This window comes from Bombina bombina, chromosome 5 (assembly GCF_027579735.1).
Source record: "Bombina bombina isolate aBomBom1 chromosome 5, aBomBom1.pri, whole genome shotgun sequence".
Taxonomy (NCBI): Eukaryota; Metazoa; Chordata; class Amphibia; order Anura; family Bombinatoridae; genus Bombina; species Bombina bombina.
Genome location: NC_069503.1, coordinates 265,552,705 through 265,572,144, shown reverse-complemented (window position 1 = coordinate 265,572,144; position 19,440 = coordinate 265,552,705). Strand labels below are relative to the sequence as shown.

The following is a 19,440-nucleotide window of genomic DNA, read 5'->3' as shown; positions in this document are numbered from 1 at the left end:
ACCTTTTTAATTGACATAACAGTGAATCAATAGCTACCTGGCATATTTCAAACAAGAAGATAAAAAAAAAAAAAGAAAAGACAAGGGAGGAGAAAAAAAAAATTGCCTCAAAGGGAACATTCCCCCTCTTGGGGGTCCCCCCTCCTTTAAAGCTCCAACTGGGTCTCAACTCTACCATCAGCAACCTCTTGTGTATACTCTCCACTTCCTCCCGCAGCCTGAAACATCTCTGAATAGCAAGTAGATAACACTATGCTACCTCCCCGGAACTAACTATTAAACAATTTCTCTACTATTTGTGATCCATGTCCCTGGGAACACTTCTGCTAAGACTAGTTCCGCAAAACTTATAGATGACAAGAAAGGGGACAGTAATTGTTTTTGTAGTGGGGTTGAAAAAGATTTAATAATAGCAGCCCATCTTCCCAAAAACCGACCTATTCTTTCTTCCGTTGCGAGCCACAAATGGAAAGTTTCATAAATAATCTGAAATTGAATCTCCTTCAAAATTTGAGAGAAACTTGGAGTCCGCTTAGCTTTCCAATTTTTTAAGATAAGATATCTAACTATCATTATAACAGTATTTAGAGTTATTATTGTTGGATTAACACTAGATCTGATAGTCAAGAATATAGTCTCTTCTAAAGATAACGTAAACAACGTAGAATGTATTATATTGAACCAGTACAATTTTTTTTTCCAAAGTTGATTAATTAATTTTGGGACAATACCAAAACATATGCGCCAAATCAGCATCTCTATTACAACAACAGGGACAGACAGAAGGATTCAGGGGATAAAATTCAGTAATTTTGAGCAGGGATAGATAAAAATCATTGATCAATTTTATATGCGACTCCTTCCAGCTAGTAGCTATCTGGCATTGGGCTAGACTGTGAAAGCTTTCCTGGATCTTCTCAATATCTATCGTAGAAATACTTGGACGCCAGAACTTATATAATCTGTCCAAGGATCTAGCTCCCTGCTTAGACAACATAATGTCATATATTAATGAAATTGAAGGTACATGAAGAGGACCAGTATAAGCTTGCATTCTCGTTCCAAAAGGTCCAGTATGCATTCCAAAGGCTCCTGTTTGGATACATAAATTCTGGACAGTAATTTGCTGTATTCATGCATAAGGCTGTGCCTGATGCACTGGAAAGGGGAACCTTATATTATGTTGATGATGTTTTAATCAAAAGCACAGACTTTGAAAAACATATCACAGATCTTAAAAACGTCCTCAGCCAACTTAAAAGGGCAGGTGTCAAATTATCCCTACAAAAAGCTCAATGGTGTCGCTCTCGTGTAAACTTCTTAGGACATAAAGTTACTTCTGAAGGGTTGAATCCTCAGAAGAAAAATGTAGAAGCTATAATAAATTCTAAGAACCCAACTAACTTAAAGGAATTGAGATCATTCCTGGGGATGACGAATTATTCTCGCAAATGTATTGATAATTATGCAGAATTAGCTAAACCACTGCTACTTCTTCTAAAGATGGATGGAAAATGACACTGGAGTGAGGCTCAAGAGACAGCCATCAGAAAGCTGAAGAGAAAACTCACTCAGGCACCTTGCTTAGCATACGCTGAAGGTGGTAAACCTTTCTACTTAGAAACAGGTTACACAGATATAAGCATGAGTGCTGTTTTATACCAAAAGCATGATAAGTTAGGCAAAACTCTATCCCCAGTAGAAATAAAATTTAGCGATTGCGAAAAAGCCCTCTTATCTACTGTATGGGCTCTACAAAATTTCCGCAGCTATATAAAGGGCAAGAAAATTATTATTGAAACAGCCCACGAGCCTTTGCTATATCTGCAAAGTGAGAGAATAGGAAATGGGAATATATTTAATAGACGCATAACAGCTTGGACTCTTTCCTTACAAGGCTGGCCTTAAGAAATTCGCTATAAGCAAAACAAAAATAATCCAGTCGCACAGGGGCTTGCTGAGCTCAACGACTGTACTACTAAGGATCATGGGGAAGAGTTATTAGAAGATGATTTTCTGGAGGAACAATTGCTTTCCCCATATAAAACATACAATGGAGGACCATTGTCAAACATTACCTTGGGTATATGTTGATGGTTGTTCTTACCATGCCACTATTGATAATGAGCACAGATTAGTTGCCGGCATTGGTATAACCTGGGCAAATAGATTCCCAAATATTTCTGTAGTTTTCAACACTGTACCAAGATCCAGTCAAGTTGCAGAACTCACTGTTCTAAAAACCATTGAAATGGCTATTGAACACGGTATTCATGAATTTGTGATCATTACTGACTCAAATTATGTGCGTGACAGTTTTGTTGAATACCTGCCAACTTGGAAAAGAAATGGCATGCAGAAAACTAACAACAAACCAGTCAAACATGGCAAGTTGTTCTGCGAAATTGATAATCTAGTGGTGTCCAATGTTTTAACCATACACTGGAAAAAGACCAAGGGTCATTCCAGGGTTCTATGTCCTGATAAGGAAGGCAATGATCTTGTGGAGTCATTAGCCAAACAAGGAGCCATAACTGGAGAACTCCTTAATATCGACCACTTAATGGGTGCAATTCAGGTAGAATCCATTACCAGAAACCAGGCTAAACTACAAAATGAGCCTAACCTGGTACAATGGAGTCAGGATTCTCCTAGTGAGGACCTGATCACTAGTCAAAAAGAAGACCCCATTGTAGGCATCTTTTATAAACACATAGAAGATCCTGAAAGCAACCCCATCTCAAAAGAGGACGGTATTGGCAAGGAAGATCTTAGAATATTAATGAAGTCCAGATCGCAATTCAAGTTACAGGATGGCTTGTTAATTAGAACCTCCAAAACTGGCAGGTAGTACCCACCAAGTTCAGAGGTCTCATGCTTCAACATGCCCATGATGCTCCCACATCTGGCCATCGTGGCGCCAAATTAACATATGAAATATTGCGTGATTACGCCTTTTGGCCACACATGTTGAAAGATGTTCAAACTTACTGTCTAAGTTGTTTAATCTGTCCACATTTTACCCCAGCGAATCAAATCCGATCGGGGAACCCACTTCCCTAGCGAAGATGACCAAAATGTGGAAAATACTAGGGGTCAAAAGAAAGCTCTATATTGCATATAGAGCTGCCTCAAGTGGTGGTGTAGAGCATTACAACCAGTCCATTGTGAAAAACCTCAAAAAGTTTGTGAGTGAAACGGGTAAAGACTGGGATGTAAAATTACCTCTAGTCCTAATGGCATTAAGAGCAACTCCAAGTAGTACTACTAAGATGTCACCTTTTGAATTGATGACTGGTAGAAGAATGGTTCTACCTCAGCATCTACTGTACCGTACATCAGACCAGAACTTGATAAACGCTGCCAATATGCATCAACATGTGGAGAACTTAAGGAAGCACCTGCAATATGCCTTTGCATTTGCTCAAAGGAACATAGAGAAAGCTGCAACTGCCACTAAAACCTATTATGATATCAAAACGTCCAAAAAGGAATATGAAATAAATGATAAAGTTTATCTTTATAACTTTTGAAGAGATCAGGTTAAGGAGAAGAAAATTCATCCATCATGGAAGGGTCCCTTTGTCGTTACGGACACAAAGGGGCATATTTATCAAGCTCCGAATGGAGCTTGATGCCCCGTGTTTCTGGCCAGCCTGCAGACTCGCCTAAAGACTGCTGCTCCATAACCCTGTCCACCTGCTCTGAGCAGGTGGACAGACATCGCCGGAAATCAACCCGATCAAGTACGATCGGGTTGATTGACACCCCCTGCTGGCGGCCTATTGGCTGCGAGTCTGCAAGGGGCGGTGTTGCACCAGCAGCTCTTGTGAGCTGCTGGTGCAATGCTGAATACGGCAAGCGTATTGCTCGCCGTATTCAGCAAGATCTATCGGACCTGATCCGCACTGTCGGATCAGGTCCGACAGACCTTGATAAATAGAGGCCAATATCTCCAGTCGCCTATAAAATTAGGATCCCTAAAAACGATACTTTTACGGATAAATGGGTCCATATTAATCAATCAGTTGCAATCGTGCCATCCTAGATCCCAACTACAAGTCATAGAGGGAGAATAAAATATCATATCCCCAAATTCCTTAAACATATTGTAGTTTAAAGATGCCTAGCTAATGAGCATAAGGGCTCAAAAATAACGGACTCTCTTCATAGAAGGCTGTCTATAATACATACTGTCAATACACTCACCAAGTACCACTGACTTTAAGCCAATTCAAAAGCATGTGTCCTACATTTATTTAAAATTGGAAGGTGGAATTATGTCAGGGTATCTGTTAGTAATATTAAATAAACTACAGATGTAACATAAAATCTAATATTTTATTTTTAGCTAAAACCTAATTTAATGTGAATTGGTCCCATAACAGACCAGCCCTAACCCCCTTTTTTCCTGATTAACAGAACATCTGAGAACAGAGGAATTGCATTCAAAGATTTCCTGCCTAAGGTGTGAAGTTAAAGTTCCTATCAGATCACAAGGCAGAATGTCCCAATTATCCATTTCAAAGGAGGCCTGGGTAAAGAATTTTTCCTTATCTAAATAAAAAACAGACGGTCCATCTTTAGGAATAAGGGAATACACAAACATTCTCAAAAGATAGGGCTCATACCATCTAGGTATAAATTAGCCTCTGCAGAGTTTCCCATATGCAGCTCCCAGACGAGCTGGCATTTCAAGTAAGAAATAGCAGGAAAATAACAGAGACATGTTTAACCCTATGAGTGCTGAAAGCATAAGAAATTAAATCCTGATTTTAAAAAGAGAAGTTAGAAATTCATCTATATGAACTGTATAATTCTCAAAAATGTAACTGATACTCAGACTGTATACATATCTCTAAATGTATATTTCCATTGGATGTAAGAAATGCCTTTCAGATTTGTAATAAATGAAATTAATAACTGCATTAGTATGTATGCATGCTTGACTCATTTCAAAATAACAGCATCTGTTTCTTTATTTTTCAGACAACAAGATGAATATTGATCATAAACATGAATCTATGCACTCAAAAATTATTAGAAATGTGAAATGTGCTGTATTTATTTAAGATGCAATACAATACCAGGATGTTGAATGCTATGATGCTGTGAAGAAAAACAGTTAACAGTGAGCTGCTTATTTATATGATGCTAGAAATAATACTCATATTTCATATAAAAATAATCAGAAAAAAAATAACACCATAGGGTCCCATATATATATATATAAAGGTCAGATAAGTTTATTAATACTGAAAATTATAGTAAATAAAATAAAGATTTTACAGGTTAGATAATTGAACTGCAGCAATATTTGAATGAAACTGTTTGTCTTTGTCTGCTGCCCCCTAGGGGATTAAAACTAGTAGGACAGCCAAACGAATTGACTATTTAAAACATATGCGAAACCAAATAGCCTATGAGATTTTCAGATCCCAGGGCGAATCAGAGACAAGCTTCGTTAGGGCCAATGGAAAGACACGCTCCGAGGGCCTATCAAAATTCTGTGGGAGTGATTAAGGAAAAGGCTTTCTTTATTTTTGGATAAAGAGGCATACACACTCTAAGACAAGAGGATACAGACAGACTCAAAGAAGCATTAACTTTTGGAGAGAAAAATACATAGGCTTTGGTGCCAAGTATATTCTCTGCCATTTTTGGGGACACTTTCTTGAACAAAGAAAGATTAACAATTCTTGAAGTCTATACCATTGCACATTGTGAGTAAACCCTCCATAGATGACCCACAAGAAATTCTGGAAACTGAATAATCATTTGGTTATGTTGTAACGTATGGCAGTGACGATAAAATAATATAATATAATACATTTATTGTTGCTACAGTTAATTGCAGTTAGTAATTTTAAAAAGGGCACAATTTGTATTTTAAGCTCATGTTTATAGTCCTGTGTAGTTTAACTAGTCATTATTGCTAAATTATTTAATTTACCAGACAGGGTTTTACACTCCAGATTTATAAGTCAGTCATTACAATGAACTCTTTCAGAACTGTACATAAACTGTTTTTTGTAATCAAATTCCTGGTAGTTATAAATTAAGCATAGTAAGTTGGTATTGAACATATTGGACATTGAACTAGAGTTATTGGTTAATAACAGAAGATTCTGGTACTTTATTGTGGTATTTTAATGTGTTCATTGTGAATAAGGTAAATTGTAAAGGTATATTTTTATGATCTTTGTATAGAATATTGTAACAGCATAAGTGTGGATCGTTTAATTCATATCTGGTTTCTATAAATATAATTCAATGTGTTTATAACTTTAACTAATATAAAGAATTTAGGAATAAAATATTGATTTTAATTGTTTCATATATGCATTTTATTGGGGGTTTGTTTTAAAGAATAATTATTAAATTAATTTTATTAAAACCCGATCGTATACTGACATTAGTTAGTTTCTCAAAACGCTATGTAATACTGAAAGTGTATATTGTTTATGCCCTGCATGGAGCAGGCATGTAGACAAAGCCTTATTTCCAAGGCCTTAGCTATGTGTCCTCTAAAAGCAAAGTTTTAATATGAAGTGTTATTATATTAATGGTTTTATTAATTATTTGTGCATGGAATCATGATAAGTTTCCAATCCCTTACACATACTGTATACATAATCACTGCAGCCCTGATCTCTGGGTAACAATAAGAGTATAACTAACATATGTTTTCAAATAAAATCTAATTTAACTCAGCATCTTAAACAAGTTAAGCTAACAAAATGTTATTTGTTTAGATCTAAATTAAATTAAGACTGGCAATGAGAGAGGGTTATGCTATGATATGCCATAACATGGCTATATAAAGAATTCTCCAATGCAGAAATGTGCTAAATGTGCTGCCACATACGTTGATTGAGCCACATGACAAGATCTGTAAGCAATGCGTTTAAGGTAAGAAGTTTAGAACAAGTTCAGGGTCCAGTGAACTTGATGAAAGTGGATTGTTTTAGATCAAAGAAAGATATTTTAATCGCTGCTCTTCCAGAGAGTCCCTGCATTTAACTCACAAAGTGGTTTTAAAGCACAAAAACCACAAGCTTAGAAAAATATAAAAATATTATACAAAAAGGCATGTAAACAACTAACCATAACCAGAATTCATAAATGAAGCTTTACATAAAAAAATAAAACTTTTAATAAAAAAGTGGTTCAATTTAACATGATAAGGTTTTATGAAGCTGTTGTGTTCACAGCTTTAAAAGCTACAATTTCCACTCCAAGAGTACTTTTGTCTAACAGTTTTTCAAGAGGGCTATATAATGGATGCAGAACATAAGTATATATGCTGTGTAGGGATTATGGATTAGAGAGATAGTGAGTAATTTCGTCAACAAGATTAAAAGGTCCATAATAAACACTCTTAATTTTAACATCAAAATTAAATACAGGTGGCCCCCCGGTTTACGAGGGTTCAATTTGCACCGTTTCAGAATAAAGCCCTTTTTTCAGTCATGTGACTGCTATTAAAAAGCATTGAGAAGCAGTGCATTGATTAAAATTGCCAGTAGGTGGAGCTGTCTGCTTGTGTTGCAGCAAAGATATGCAAGCTAAGCAAGCTGAAATGAATCAATGTAACAAGACCTGAGCTATAGAGCAGCTTTCAAAGGAACAAGATTTAACAGCCACTTCCCTTTTATCTTCCTGCTCAGCTGCTTGAAGGTCAGGGTTCCTATAAATCAGTCCAGACTGGAATGCATAGAATAGCTGCAGACCCAATATTATCTAACATGCTAACAATGCAGAGAACCGTTTGAAGAAAAATGCAAGTAAAAAAATGTTTTTGTTCATTAAACATAGTTTGATGATACATTTTGTGATGTGTGATTATTTTACTAGGTTTATAGTGCTATTTATCAAATGTTTTTGTTCATTAAACTTAGTTTGATTATATATTCTGTGTTGTGTGATTATTTTATTAGGGTTATAATGCGGTTTAGCATTTAAAGTCTTCATTTCAAAGCTTTAAAAATAATGTATTAGGTGTTACTTATGACAATTTTGAGAGGGGCCTGGAACCTAACTCCCTCACTTCCCATTGACTTACCTTATAAACTGGGTTTCAATTTACAACAGCTTCTATTTACAACCATTCCTTCTGGAACCTAACCCCTGCGTAAACTGAGGGCTACCTTTATAATGTTTTTACAGTAATCAATTTTGCTTAAATCTTCAAAACGATTACTTATAATGATTAAAAATGTACTTGAAGTTAGATGAAATAGTGTCTTGACGATGTGCATCTAAACACCCCAGAAGTGGGTGTTTTTTCCATTACGTTCTTCTTTTCAATTTACATAGGATTTTATGTAAGCATGCACACTATTGCGCGATGACAGAAGAAGTTAGAACCTTCAATAGCCGACTGACACGCAAGTAGAGGGAACGGTTTCCTCTAGCAGCATATAATCTCTGCTATCGTGTCAGTTTAGCGAATGTACAGTAAAATTATAATAGTAGAAGACACCAAGACATCCTTATACTCTTATAGCCTGACAATATTACATAGGCATAAATACCGTAAAAGCTGTGGAGGATTTATAAATAACTGTGCAGGACGCTTTATAAGCAGCTTTGCAGGACGCTTTAAAAACAGCTGCGCAGGATGCTTTGCGATCAGCTGTTAAAGACGCATTGACGGTAGCTATAGCAACCAATGACTTTCGCTCTTTCGTGAGCGAGCACGGAGGGGCCGCATTGGATCTTGATTAACAGGAATAAGCCAGTGTACCTAAAACCTGTCAGCAATGTGCATGTTCAGAGTCCCATATCGGTCGGACGACATGAACAGTCATTGGGAACTCAGTCAGCAAAAATAATGGGCAGTGGAAGGTAGAAAATATTGTAATATAAATAACTTGAAAATAATAATAATATGTTTAAATTTACAAGATTGTTCAAAAAACAAAGTGTTGGTTGGTACTAAAAAAAACTGATTATAATGGCTTTTTAAACCAATTACAAATACAACCTGGATGTAGGTACATGCTACATCTACTAAAGAATGTGGGACTGAGTTTTCTAAAAGCTTTCATTCTGAAAAAATATTTTCAGAAACCTTAGAATAAGGTCTTTAAAAGCATGTGTTAAAAACGTGGACTGTACCTTTAAACTAGACACTGAACTGGAAACTCTATTTTTAACCACAATGTGACATAAAAACAATAACAGATGAATCAAGAATAAATAATCAGCATAAATATAAAATTACTTTAAATTGAACTGTTTTCCTCTGTGTATCCTTGAACAAAACCTTGATATTATCATTTGCACATGCGTAATAGGTATCTAAATAGTTTTGTGTCTCATACATTATTGGATTGTTTCTTTAGTCTCAGAACTTAAAGGGACATTAAACCCAAAATATTTATTTCATTAATCAGATAAAACATACAAATTTTAAACAACTTTCCAATGTACTTCATTCTTGTGGTATCCTTTGCTGAAAAGCATATCTAGATAGGCTCAGTAGCTGCCCATAGATGCCTTGTGTGATTGGCTCACTCATGTGCATTGCTCATTCTTCAACAAAGGATATCTAAAGAATAAAGCTAGTTAGCTAATACGTAGAAGTAAATTGGAATGCTGTTTAAAATTGTATCCTCTATCTGAATCATGAAAGAAAACAAATGGGTTTAATGTCCCTTCAAAAAGGAATCTAGCAGCACCATTCCTAACAATACCCAATTATTGTAAATTAAAAAAATATATATAGTGAAGCTTAGAAGTTAGTTTTCATTGAAAAAGCCTAAAAGGCAAAACACTTGTCGGAGGAGGTTTACCCTGAGACTTGTGGCAAAAGGAAATGTACATCAGTTAAGGGACAGTAACCAGCAAGGCTGCAGAAGCACACGCTGTTTGTCTACACCCCAGTTTAGCAAACAATCACATGTACATATATATATATATATATATATATATATATACACACACATACATATACACACACACACACATATATATATATATATACACATATACACAAAACATGGAAGAGGACTGCACTGTCAGACTGGACTGGGTATACATCCTATTACCAGGCAACATGCTCAGCACTGGGTGCTCAATAGCACTCTCAGGAAGCTGTGCTATCCCCAGAGTCAATTAAATAAACTGGGAACAAGTCAAGGGTTCACAGACTTTTGTAATCACCCTAGACATATACAAAACATGGAAAGGAACTGCACTCTCAGACTGGACTTGGTACACATCATATGACCATGCTGATGAAGGGGAGGTTGTCCCCGAACAAAAGTTTAGGCACCCCTGGCAATTTCCATGATTTTCATTTATAAATAATTGGGTGTTTGGATCAGCAATTTCATTTTGATCTATCAAATAACTAAAGGACACAGTAATATTTCAGTAGTGAAATTAGGTTTATTGGATTAACAGAAAATGTGCAATATGCATCAAAACGAAATTAGACAGGTGCATACATTTAGACACCCCAACAGAAATATTGCAACAATATTTAGTAGAGCCTCCTTTAGCAGAAATAACAGCCTCTTCCTATAGCCTGTAATGAGGAGTGTCTGGATTCTGGATGAAGGTATTTTGGACCATTCCTCATACTTCATGTAGAAAGCTCCTTTATTTGATTCAATCGATCGCCGCTCTAAGCTCCTACAGCAGCCCACGGCTAAAAAAAATTTGGGCTAAGAGGTGACGTTCCATTTTTTCCTCATATTTTATAAAATAAAATTATAGTAAATTATACGATATGATGAAAATAATGGTATCTTTAGAAAGTCCATTTAATGGCGAAAAAAATGGTATAAAATATGTGTGGGTACAGTAAATGAGTAAGAGGAAAATTTCAGCTAAACACAAACACCGCAAAAATGTAAAAATGGCCTTGGTCCCAAACGGACACAAAATGGAAAAGTGTTGTGGTCATTAACCCCTTAACGACACGCGTCGTACAGGGTACGTCTTGCACAAACTGGTCTTTAAAGACCAGCGACGTACCCTGTACGACGTTGGGGTTGAAAGCGGCTGGAAGCGATCCTGATCGTTTCCAGCCACTTTCCGGTTATTGTAGTGATGCCTCGATATCGAGGCATCACTGCAATAACATTTTTCCCCATCCGATGCAGAGAGCCACTCTGTGGCCCTCTCTGCACCGGACATCGATGCCGCGATCGTTGGTGGGTGGGAGCAGACGTGGGAGGCGGGTGGGCGGCGATCGATGGCTTACCGGTGGGCGGGATCGTGGGCGGGATTGCTGGGGGGTGCGCACGGACGCGCGTGCGTGCACAGGGGAGGCGGGCGGGTGCGTGCACGGGGAGGGAGCGGGTGGGAACCATTACACTATGGAACAGTGGTTTCTATTTAGAGGGAGAGAGGGGGGATAAATATGTTAATCGAAGGGATCTGGGAGGGGGTGGGGGTTTAGTCTTGGGGGGGGGGAAGCTACACTACAGAAAAGTGGGGAAAAAATAAAAAATATACATTTTTTTTTGTAAACTGGGTACTGGCAGACAGCTTCCAGTACCCAAGATGGCTCCCAATAATGTAGAGGGGGAGGGTTAGAGAGCTGTTTGGGGGGGGGATCAGGGAGGTTTGGGGCTAAGAGGGATCCTACACAGCAGCATATGTAAATATGCTCCAAAAAAAAAGGGAAAAAAAAAGATACCTTTTATTTTAGTACTGGCAGACTTTCTGCCAGTACTTAAGATGGCGGGGACAATTGTGGGGTGGGGGAGGGAAGAGAGCTGTTTGGGAGGGATCAGTGGGTCTGATGTGTCAGGTGGGAGGCTGATCTCTACACTAAAGCTAAAATTAACCCTGCAAGCTCCCTAATTAACCCCTTCACTGCTAGCCATAATACACGTGTGATGTGCAGCGGCATTTAGCAGCCTTCTAATTACCAAAAAGCATTGCCAAAGCCATATATGTCTGCTATTTCTGAACAAAGGGGATACCAGATAAGCATTTACAACCATTTGTGCCATAATTGCACAAGCTGTTTGTAAATAATTTCAGTGAGAAACCTAAAATTGCGAAAAAAATTACGTTTTTTTTAAATTTGATCGCATTTGGCGGTGAAATGGTGGCATTAAATTTACCAAAATGGGCCTAGATCAATACTTTGGGTTGTCTACTACACTACACTAAAGCTAAAATTAACTCTACAAGCTCCCTACATGCTCCCTAATTAACCCCTTCACTGCTGGGCATAAAACACGTGTGGCGCGCAGTGGCATTTAGCAGCCTTCTAATTACCAAAAAGCAACGCCAAAGCCATATAAGTCTGCTATTTCTGAACAAAGGGGATCCCAGAGAAGCACTTACAACCATTTATGCCATAATTGCACAAGTTGTTTGTAAATAATTTCTGTGAGAAACCTAAAGTTTGTGAAAAAGTTACCATTTTTTTTTATTTGATCGCATTTGGCGGTGAAATGGTGGCATGAAATATACCAAAATGGGCCTAGATCAATACTTTGGGATGTCTTCTAAAAAAAAATATATACATGTCAAGGGATATTTAGGTATTCCCGACAGATATCAGGGTTCCAATGTAACTAGCGCTCATTTTGAAAAAAAGTGGTTTTGAAATAGCAAAGTGCTACTTGTATTTATGGCCCTATAACTTGCAAAAAAAGCAAAGAAGATGTAAACATTGGGTATTTCTAAACTCAGGACAAATTTTAGAAACTATTTAGCATGGTTGTTTTTTGGTGGTTGTAGATGTGTAACAGATTTTGGGGGTCAAAATTAGAAAAAGTGTGTTTTTTTCCATTTTTTCCTCATATTTTATAATATTTTTAATAGTAAATTATAAGATATGATGAAAATAATGGTATCTTTAGAAAGTCCATTTAGTGGCGAGAAAAACGGTATATAATATGTGTGGGTACAGTAAACGAGTAAGAGGAAAATTACAGCTAAACACAAACACCGCAGAAATTTAAAAATAGCCCTGGTCCTCAGGGCCGCCATCAGGGGGTGACAGGGGTGACTCCTGTCAGGGGCCCAATGGGGCCCCATGAAGCAAGAACTAACAAAAAAAAAAAATTTTTTTTTTTACATTTTGGCAGCCACCAGTGGGTACTACAGCAGAGTGCTAATTGAGCATGGGAATTGTTATTACAAGGAGTAAAGTATTAGCATTTGAGAGGATTTCTGAGTGTGCACTAAACCACTATGCACATAAACATTGTCTGTTCCTTTTTAAGACATTTTGACCTTACTACTGATTATTCACATCTTTCTACAGACTTTGAGACTAACAAGACCTTTCCGGAAGTCACCAATCTACCATTTAACCTTTAAATTATTGTTTAGGCAGTTCAGGGCCCTTCCTTTCAGCCACTGCATGCTGTTGTCATCATTTAGTTGGCATCTTCCTTTACAAAAAGATAATCAGAACTCCATATTTTGCTTTCTAAATCTCCTTTTTTCACAAAACTGTAGTCTACCTCATTACTTGTCAGGCCAATGTAAACAAGTGCTGAGTATCCGTGTCTGAGTGTGTTTGTGTGTTTCTTTGCGTGTTTGCTAGAGTGTCTATATGTGAATCCTTATGTGTGAGTGTGTGTGTGTTTCAGTGTATGAGTGTGTCTGTGTGCGTGTATGTTACTACCTTTACAACAATTCCAATTTAAATAGACACTTAAGAATAAAGTGCATATACGTTTTAGTCACTTGGTCAAAAATTGCACATGTCAAATGGTTAAGTCAGGGGCCCCAAAATTTCTAGTGGCGGCCCTGCTGGTCCTTAAGGGAAAGAAATTGAAAAATGGCCGTGTCCTTAAGGGGTTAAACAACTTTTTTTTTTTAAATTGCTTTATTCTATAGTTTATCAACACATTGCAATTAAACGTGTGCTTAAGTGTAACTGCCTAATTTAAAATTTTATTTTATTTAAAAATGAGCTGCAGAAAAATGTTCACAAAAAAAATCTCATCGCAGAATCGCAGAAAGTGAAATAAAGTTCTGCCTCTGGGCACCCTTATGGTCTGAATAGAGATTATGATTTGTATTTGTTTTTATATATTTTTGTGGGTTATGTTTTCTGGTACCACTAGAAGTCACTATTTATTATGATTCCATTAAAATCTGGATAGGTATGAGTTAATTCAGGTTGTAATTTGATTGGTCCAGATACCCTTTTTAAAGTGTATGTTCAGTTGTTTTTAACTATGCATGATTAAGGACCATGTAGGTCAGAAACGTCGCTGTTTTTAAGGTTGTTATATCCTAATAAAAGAAAGAATTTTTCACCTTTGTATAAAGCTGCTGTATTGTGGTGCTGTCACACTTGATGCATTGACTGTATAATTTAGAGTTTTTGCCGATACTCCACGGTGACGGCCACACATTGTGTAAAAATACCTATGGGTATAGTGCTGGACTCTATTTTTCTATTATATATATATATATATATATATATATATATATATATATATATATATATATATATATATACACACACACACACACACACACACACACACACACACACATATACACACACACTCGCACATACATATTATATATATATATATATATATATATATATATAATGGCAAGATTCCTTGTAAGAGTTTCTGGAACCCCCATACCACTCAGAAATATACCATTAGACATTTCATCACATGCACGACGAGTCATGTGATATACTTGCTCAGCTGCTGCTGTGGGCAATACTACGTTGGTATGATGATTGACAACGCACGGCTAAGGATGGCTAATCAACGCTCAGCCATTCGGAGCGCACTGGATAAGGGAGTGTCCGACAAACCGGTAGCAAGACATTTTCTACAGGCCAAACATAAAGTGACAGATTTAAGATTTATCCTTATCGACCATGTTTCCCCCTTGAAGCGAGGGGGAGACCGTGATAGACCACTTCTCCAGAGGGAATCAAGATGGATACATCGACTGGGTACCCTACATCCAAGAGGCCTGAATATGTCCAACAACTGGCACTGCTTTTTATAAGAACAGCAGCATGGGTGAGTGACCGTGATACACCATTTGTCATATTAGGTTCTGGTTTTACTGTCCAGAGAGGATCACATGCGATAATGAGATGCTCACTAGGCTGGGCCAGTCTAATATCAAACTCTGGGAACCTGTGACCAGTGGGGATCACATGCAATAGTGGGATGCCCACTTGGTTGGTCCAGTGTTAAGGATTGATACATGCTCCATAGTATATACCCATACTCTTACTCCACGGCAGAAATGGCTTGACGTAACCCCAAGGGGGCTTAGTAGGATACCCCATCTGAACTTCTGAACCATTGCACATCTGGGACATAACCTTTATTGAATTTTTGCCAATTATAACCACTTAGGTTGGTGATCTAAAACCTGTGACACACTCCTAGATAACAATAGGACATACTGTCTTTACTGACCTTGATTGCCACTTGTAACAGGGGACCAATAATAGTAAGCTGATTGAGGTCCCACTGTATGAGGTAAATCATACTCAGGCACAAGGAATACATGCTGTTTATAATAATAATATTATTTTCCATTTGTGCTGTATTATGCAATTGGCCCACAGGTTGTGTATTATGTGTGGGTATAGACACATACTCTTGCGCATTCACATGGGTACATATCTACCCACCCATTTTACAGTAATCTGTTGATCCATAACGGATATGATTGTATAGACTTTGTGTCTCTGGGGTCGTACTTAGGATTAGTTTGTAACTGTAGATACACAGAGAAGTCTGTATGCGTATCCTAGCCTTAACGTTTCAATATCATAGCATTTAAGGGATCCATGGGGACAAGTCAGCGTATATTGCTTCAACCTGGCCGTACCTGCTTATGTACCTTCTTATGTACCCGAGTTATATATTCACATGTTCCCTCTCACCTCTAGTGCCCCTTCCAACACTGATACTCACACTACATGTAACTGGCATTTGCACTATAGCTTAGCCTGGGGTGTTTTTTCCCACAGATTCTAGGTAACACCTAGCCCCTCATGGTTCTAGGTTATGACGCTTATTTGTGGCTGGTGTAATACTATAGAGTTATCACAGCTAAGGGTATAGTCCCTGTATATATCCCTAGATCTGTGTCTTCCAAACATAGGCTTCACAGGACTAATCTGCCCTGAGACTCTCATTGATGCACGCAGCTCCCGCACAGCAGCTCACGTCAGCAGGCTATGCAAATTAGCCATGCAAACATACACTGAACGTCGCAGACGTCAGATATGGTTCATCCGCTCCTGTTTGTACGCTTAATAGCCGTTGCTTAGGGACGTAGGAGCGGTTTTCAAGTTTGACCCTGATCAGCTATTTAGACACAGTGAACTGTGAGTACACTATGGTTCCAAATACACAAAATGTAGTGATGACTACTAAGTTCTCTTAAAACACTTAGACAGTTTTACTAAGAGGGATGAGGCTTTGAGTTGCCTGCACATACGGTGCTAGGTTGCCACGTAACCCTGATCCTGTTTGCAAATTGATGCCCCTAAATGAATAAAATGAATAATATATGAATACATAAGAATATATATGAATGTATTTTAGAATGTTATACTATAAGGAGTTGCAGAAGCCTAATAACATGAGGGGTTCTAGCATATATCATTATTGATGCTGTTTAATATCTTGCATTACTGTTCAAGTGCTATGTACATATGATTATATGTTTACACTTTATCTCACTATTTATTTGTTTCACTGAGGTTATGTTTTGTGAATTAACATTTTTTATGATATGTATACATATTGATAGGTTAATATACCTGTAAATTTGTGTGATTAATTGATTCCCTGTTTACCAGGGTGTTGACATGACAACACATTTTTGGCACAATTTTAGTAATTGTTTGATGGGTGGGGCTTAGCACCTTCTATTGCACACTGTTTACTTGCACTTTTTTTGTCTGGTCTGAGGAACCCCAAAACGTTACCACAATAAATAATTAATCCTTCATCCAAATCCAGTGAGTGCAGTCCTTCATTGAAACAGATATATATATATATATATATATATATATATAGCATTGAGCAATGATACTTTTTTTTATTGGACTAACTATACATTTATAAGTTGACAAGCTTTTGGAAGAGTTCCTTCCTTTATCAAGTCTGGAGCAATATAGTATTGCTCCAGACTTGATAAAGGAAGGAACTCTTCCGAAAGCTTGTCAACTTATAAATGTATAGTTAGTCCAATAAAAAAAGTATCATTGCTCAATGCAATACTCTTGCGCTATATATATATATATATATATATATATATATATATATATACATACACACATATATATATATATATATATATATATATAAATATATATATATACACATATACATATATATATATATATACACATATATATATATATATATATATACATATATATATATACACATATATATATATATATATATATATATATATATATATATATATATATATATATATATACATATATATATATATATATATATACACACGTGTGTGTGTGTGTGTGTGTGTGTGTGTGTGTGTGTGTATGCATATATATATATATATATATATATATATATATATATATATATATATATATATATATATATATATATATATATGTGTGTGTGTATATACACAAACATATATATACCGGTATATATACACACACACACATACATACATACATACATGTACAGTCACACACACGCATAATAAATATATATATATATATATATATATATATATATATATATATATATATATATATATATATATATATATCTATATATATAGTTTCCTACTACATTACAACTTACATAGCAACGCGTATAAATATTTAAACAAAGCGTGATACACAGTTTACTGTTGCCTGTGACACCGGGAGGACGTGGTGGGTGTTATTAGAGGCAGCTAACTTGGTAATGGCCTAGTGCTCCGTGACGTCCCTCAGACCTCACTACAAGTACTTCCGCTAAATAGCTATTATTACCTGTCAGGCCGCAATGCATGCCTCCGATACCGCTGTACAGCTCCAGCACCCGGAGCGAAGCCATCCTAGTAGAGGTGAGAGCGCCTTACCGCCGGTGCTGCAACCTTACCTCTCCCGGTCCGCACACAACTTACGTTGCTGTCATTCAGTTCCGTGTGTGCCACTACTAGTTTATATTACAGCTGCTTGGTATATTTTACATGTTTCCTCTAACAGTTGGAGTGACTGGCAGCAGCAGTGTTATTTGTTGTAGTAAAAAACTGTATCAGTATTATAATAAAAACAAACAAAAAATCGTATTTTTCGGCTATATGTAAAAACCAAAAATAAGTTGTGTGTTGCCTATATTATTTATATAATGTAATTCAACCCATTAAGTGCATAGTCCAAAATGAACAGTTGAACACTGGAGAATTATTGAAGGAAAAACCTATAAGTGTGCCTATAGATTGAAACAATCCAGTTTTTCTTATTATATAGTGAAATACTGTTGTATGCCTAAACAATAATTTGAGCTAAAGTCAGTTTTTGAAGCGTGTGTTGTGTGCGTCTGTGTTATGTGTTTAGCCCAGTACTATCCATCAATAATTGTCCAATGTCCAAAACCAGTTCATTTATTATTTTTTGACTATCCACTCGATTTTTGCATACTGCTCTCTAAATGGTACTGTTACATAAGCATGTTTCAGAAAATGTGAGAATAAAACAAAATAATAATTAAAGGGCCATAATTCTTTTTTAATTTGTTAATGGAGTTTTAAGACTACAGACCCTGCACTACTGTGTGTTTACCCCTCACAAAGGGGTTAAACTCACAGTAGAAAAACCACTCAGGACCCACAGAGCACCGCTGGTCCTGAGTGGAAACCACCACTAATCCAATCAGCAGTGCTAGTTGCACTACCCCCTACCTAGGTATGCTTTTCAACAAATGATAACAAGCGGACAAAGTACAATAGATAATATAAGTAAATTGAAAGTTGTTTAAAATGGCATGACCCAACTGTGCAACTAGCACTGATGACTGGATCAGCATCAGTTTCCGCTCAGGACCTGAACGGCTCTGTGTGCTTAGCCCCTTTGTGGGGGTTAAACATGCAGAAGTGCAGGGTTGATAGTCTTAAAATGACATGATCAGATGAATTAATAATTTTGTCCACTATAATGGCCCTTTAATGAGAAAATAGTTAAAGGGCCATTATAGTAATAAAATGAAATACTCTAGTTTGTTAGTGCATGACACTTTACCGCTAGCAACATAGCTAAGCTATTTGTTTAACCCTGCAAATGAGTTAAATACATAAACTATCATTTGAGACCTGCAGTGCACTGCTGGTCCCAAGTGTAAACTGACACTGATCAAATCAGCAATAATAGATGCACAGCTGGGTCATGAAATTTTAAACTACTTTCCAATTTACTTATTTTATCTTATTTTACTTTTTCTTGTTATCTTTTGTTGAAAAGCATACATAGGTACTACTGTG

The 19,440-nt window shown here is 36.8% G+C and overlaps 1 protein-coding gene across 2 annotated transcripts in view; it reads right to left on the bottom strand.

Moving 5' to 3' along the window:
- The window catches only part of TRDMT1 (tRNA aspartic acid methyltransferase 1), a 425,365-nt gene extending 407,112 nt beyond the window's left edge, over positions 1–18,253 (bottom strand). Inside the window, exon 1 of one of the 2 annotated variants that reach the window (XM_053713982.1) lies at positions 17,954–18,253. In XM_053713982.1, coding sequence (XP_053569957.1) covers positions 17,954–18,017 — 64 coding nt within the window. In that variant the 5' untranslated portion in view covers positions 18,018–18,253. The remainder of the gene's footprint in view (positions 1–17,953) is intronic. The other variant, XM_053713981.1, reaches the window with a different exon arrangement.
- Positions 18,254–19,440: the final 1,187 nt, after the last annotated feature.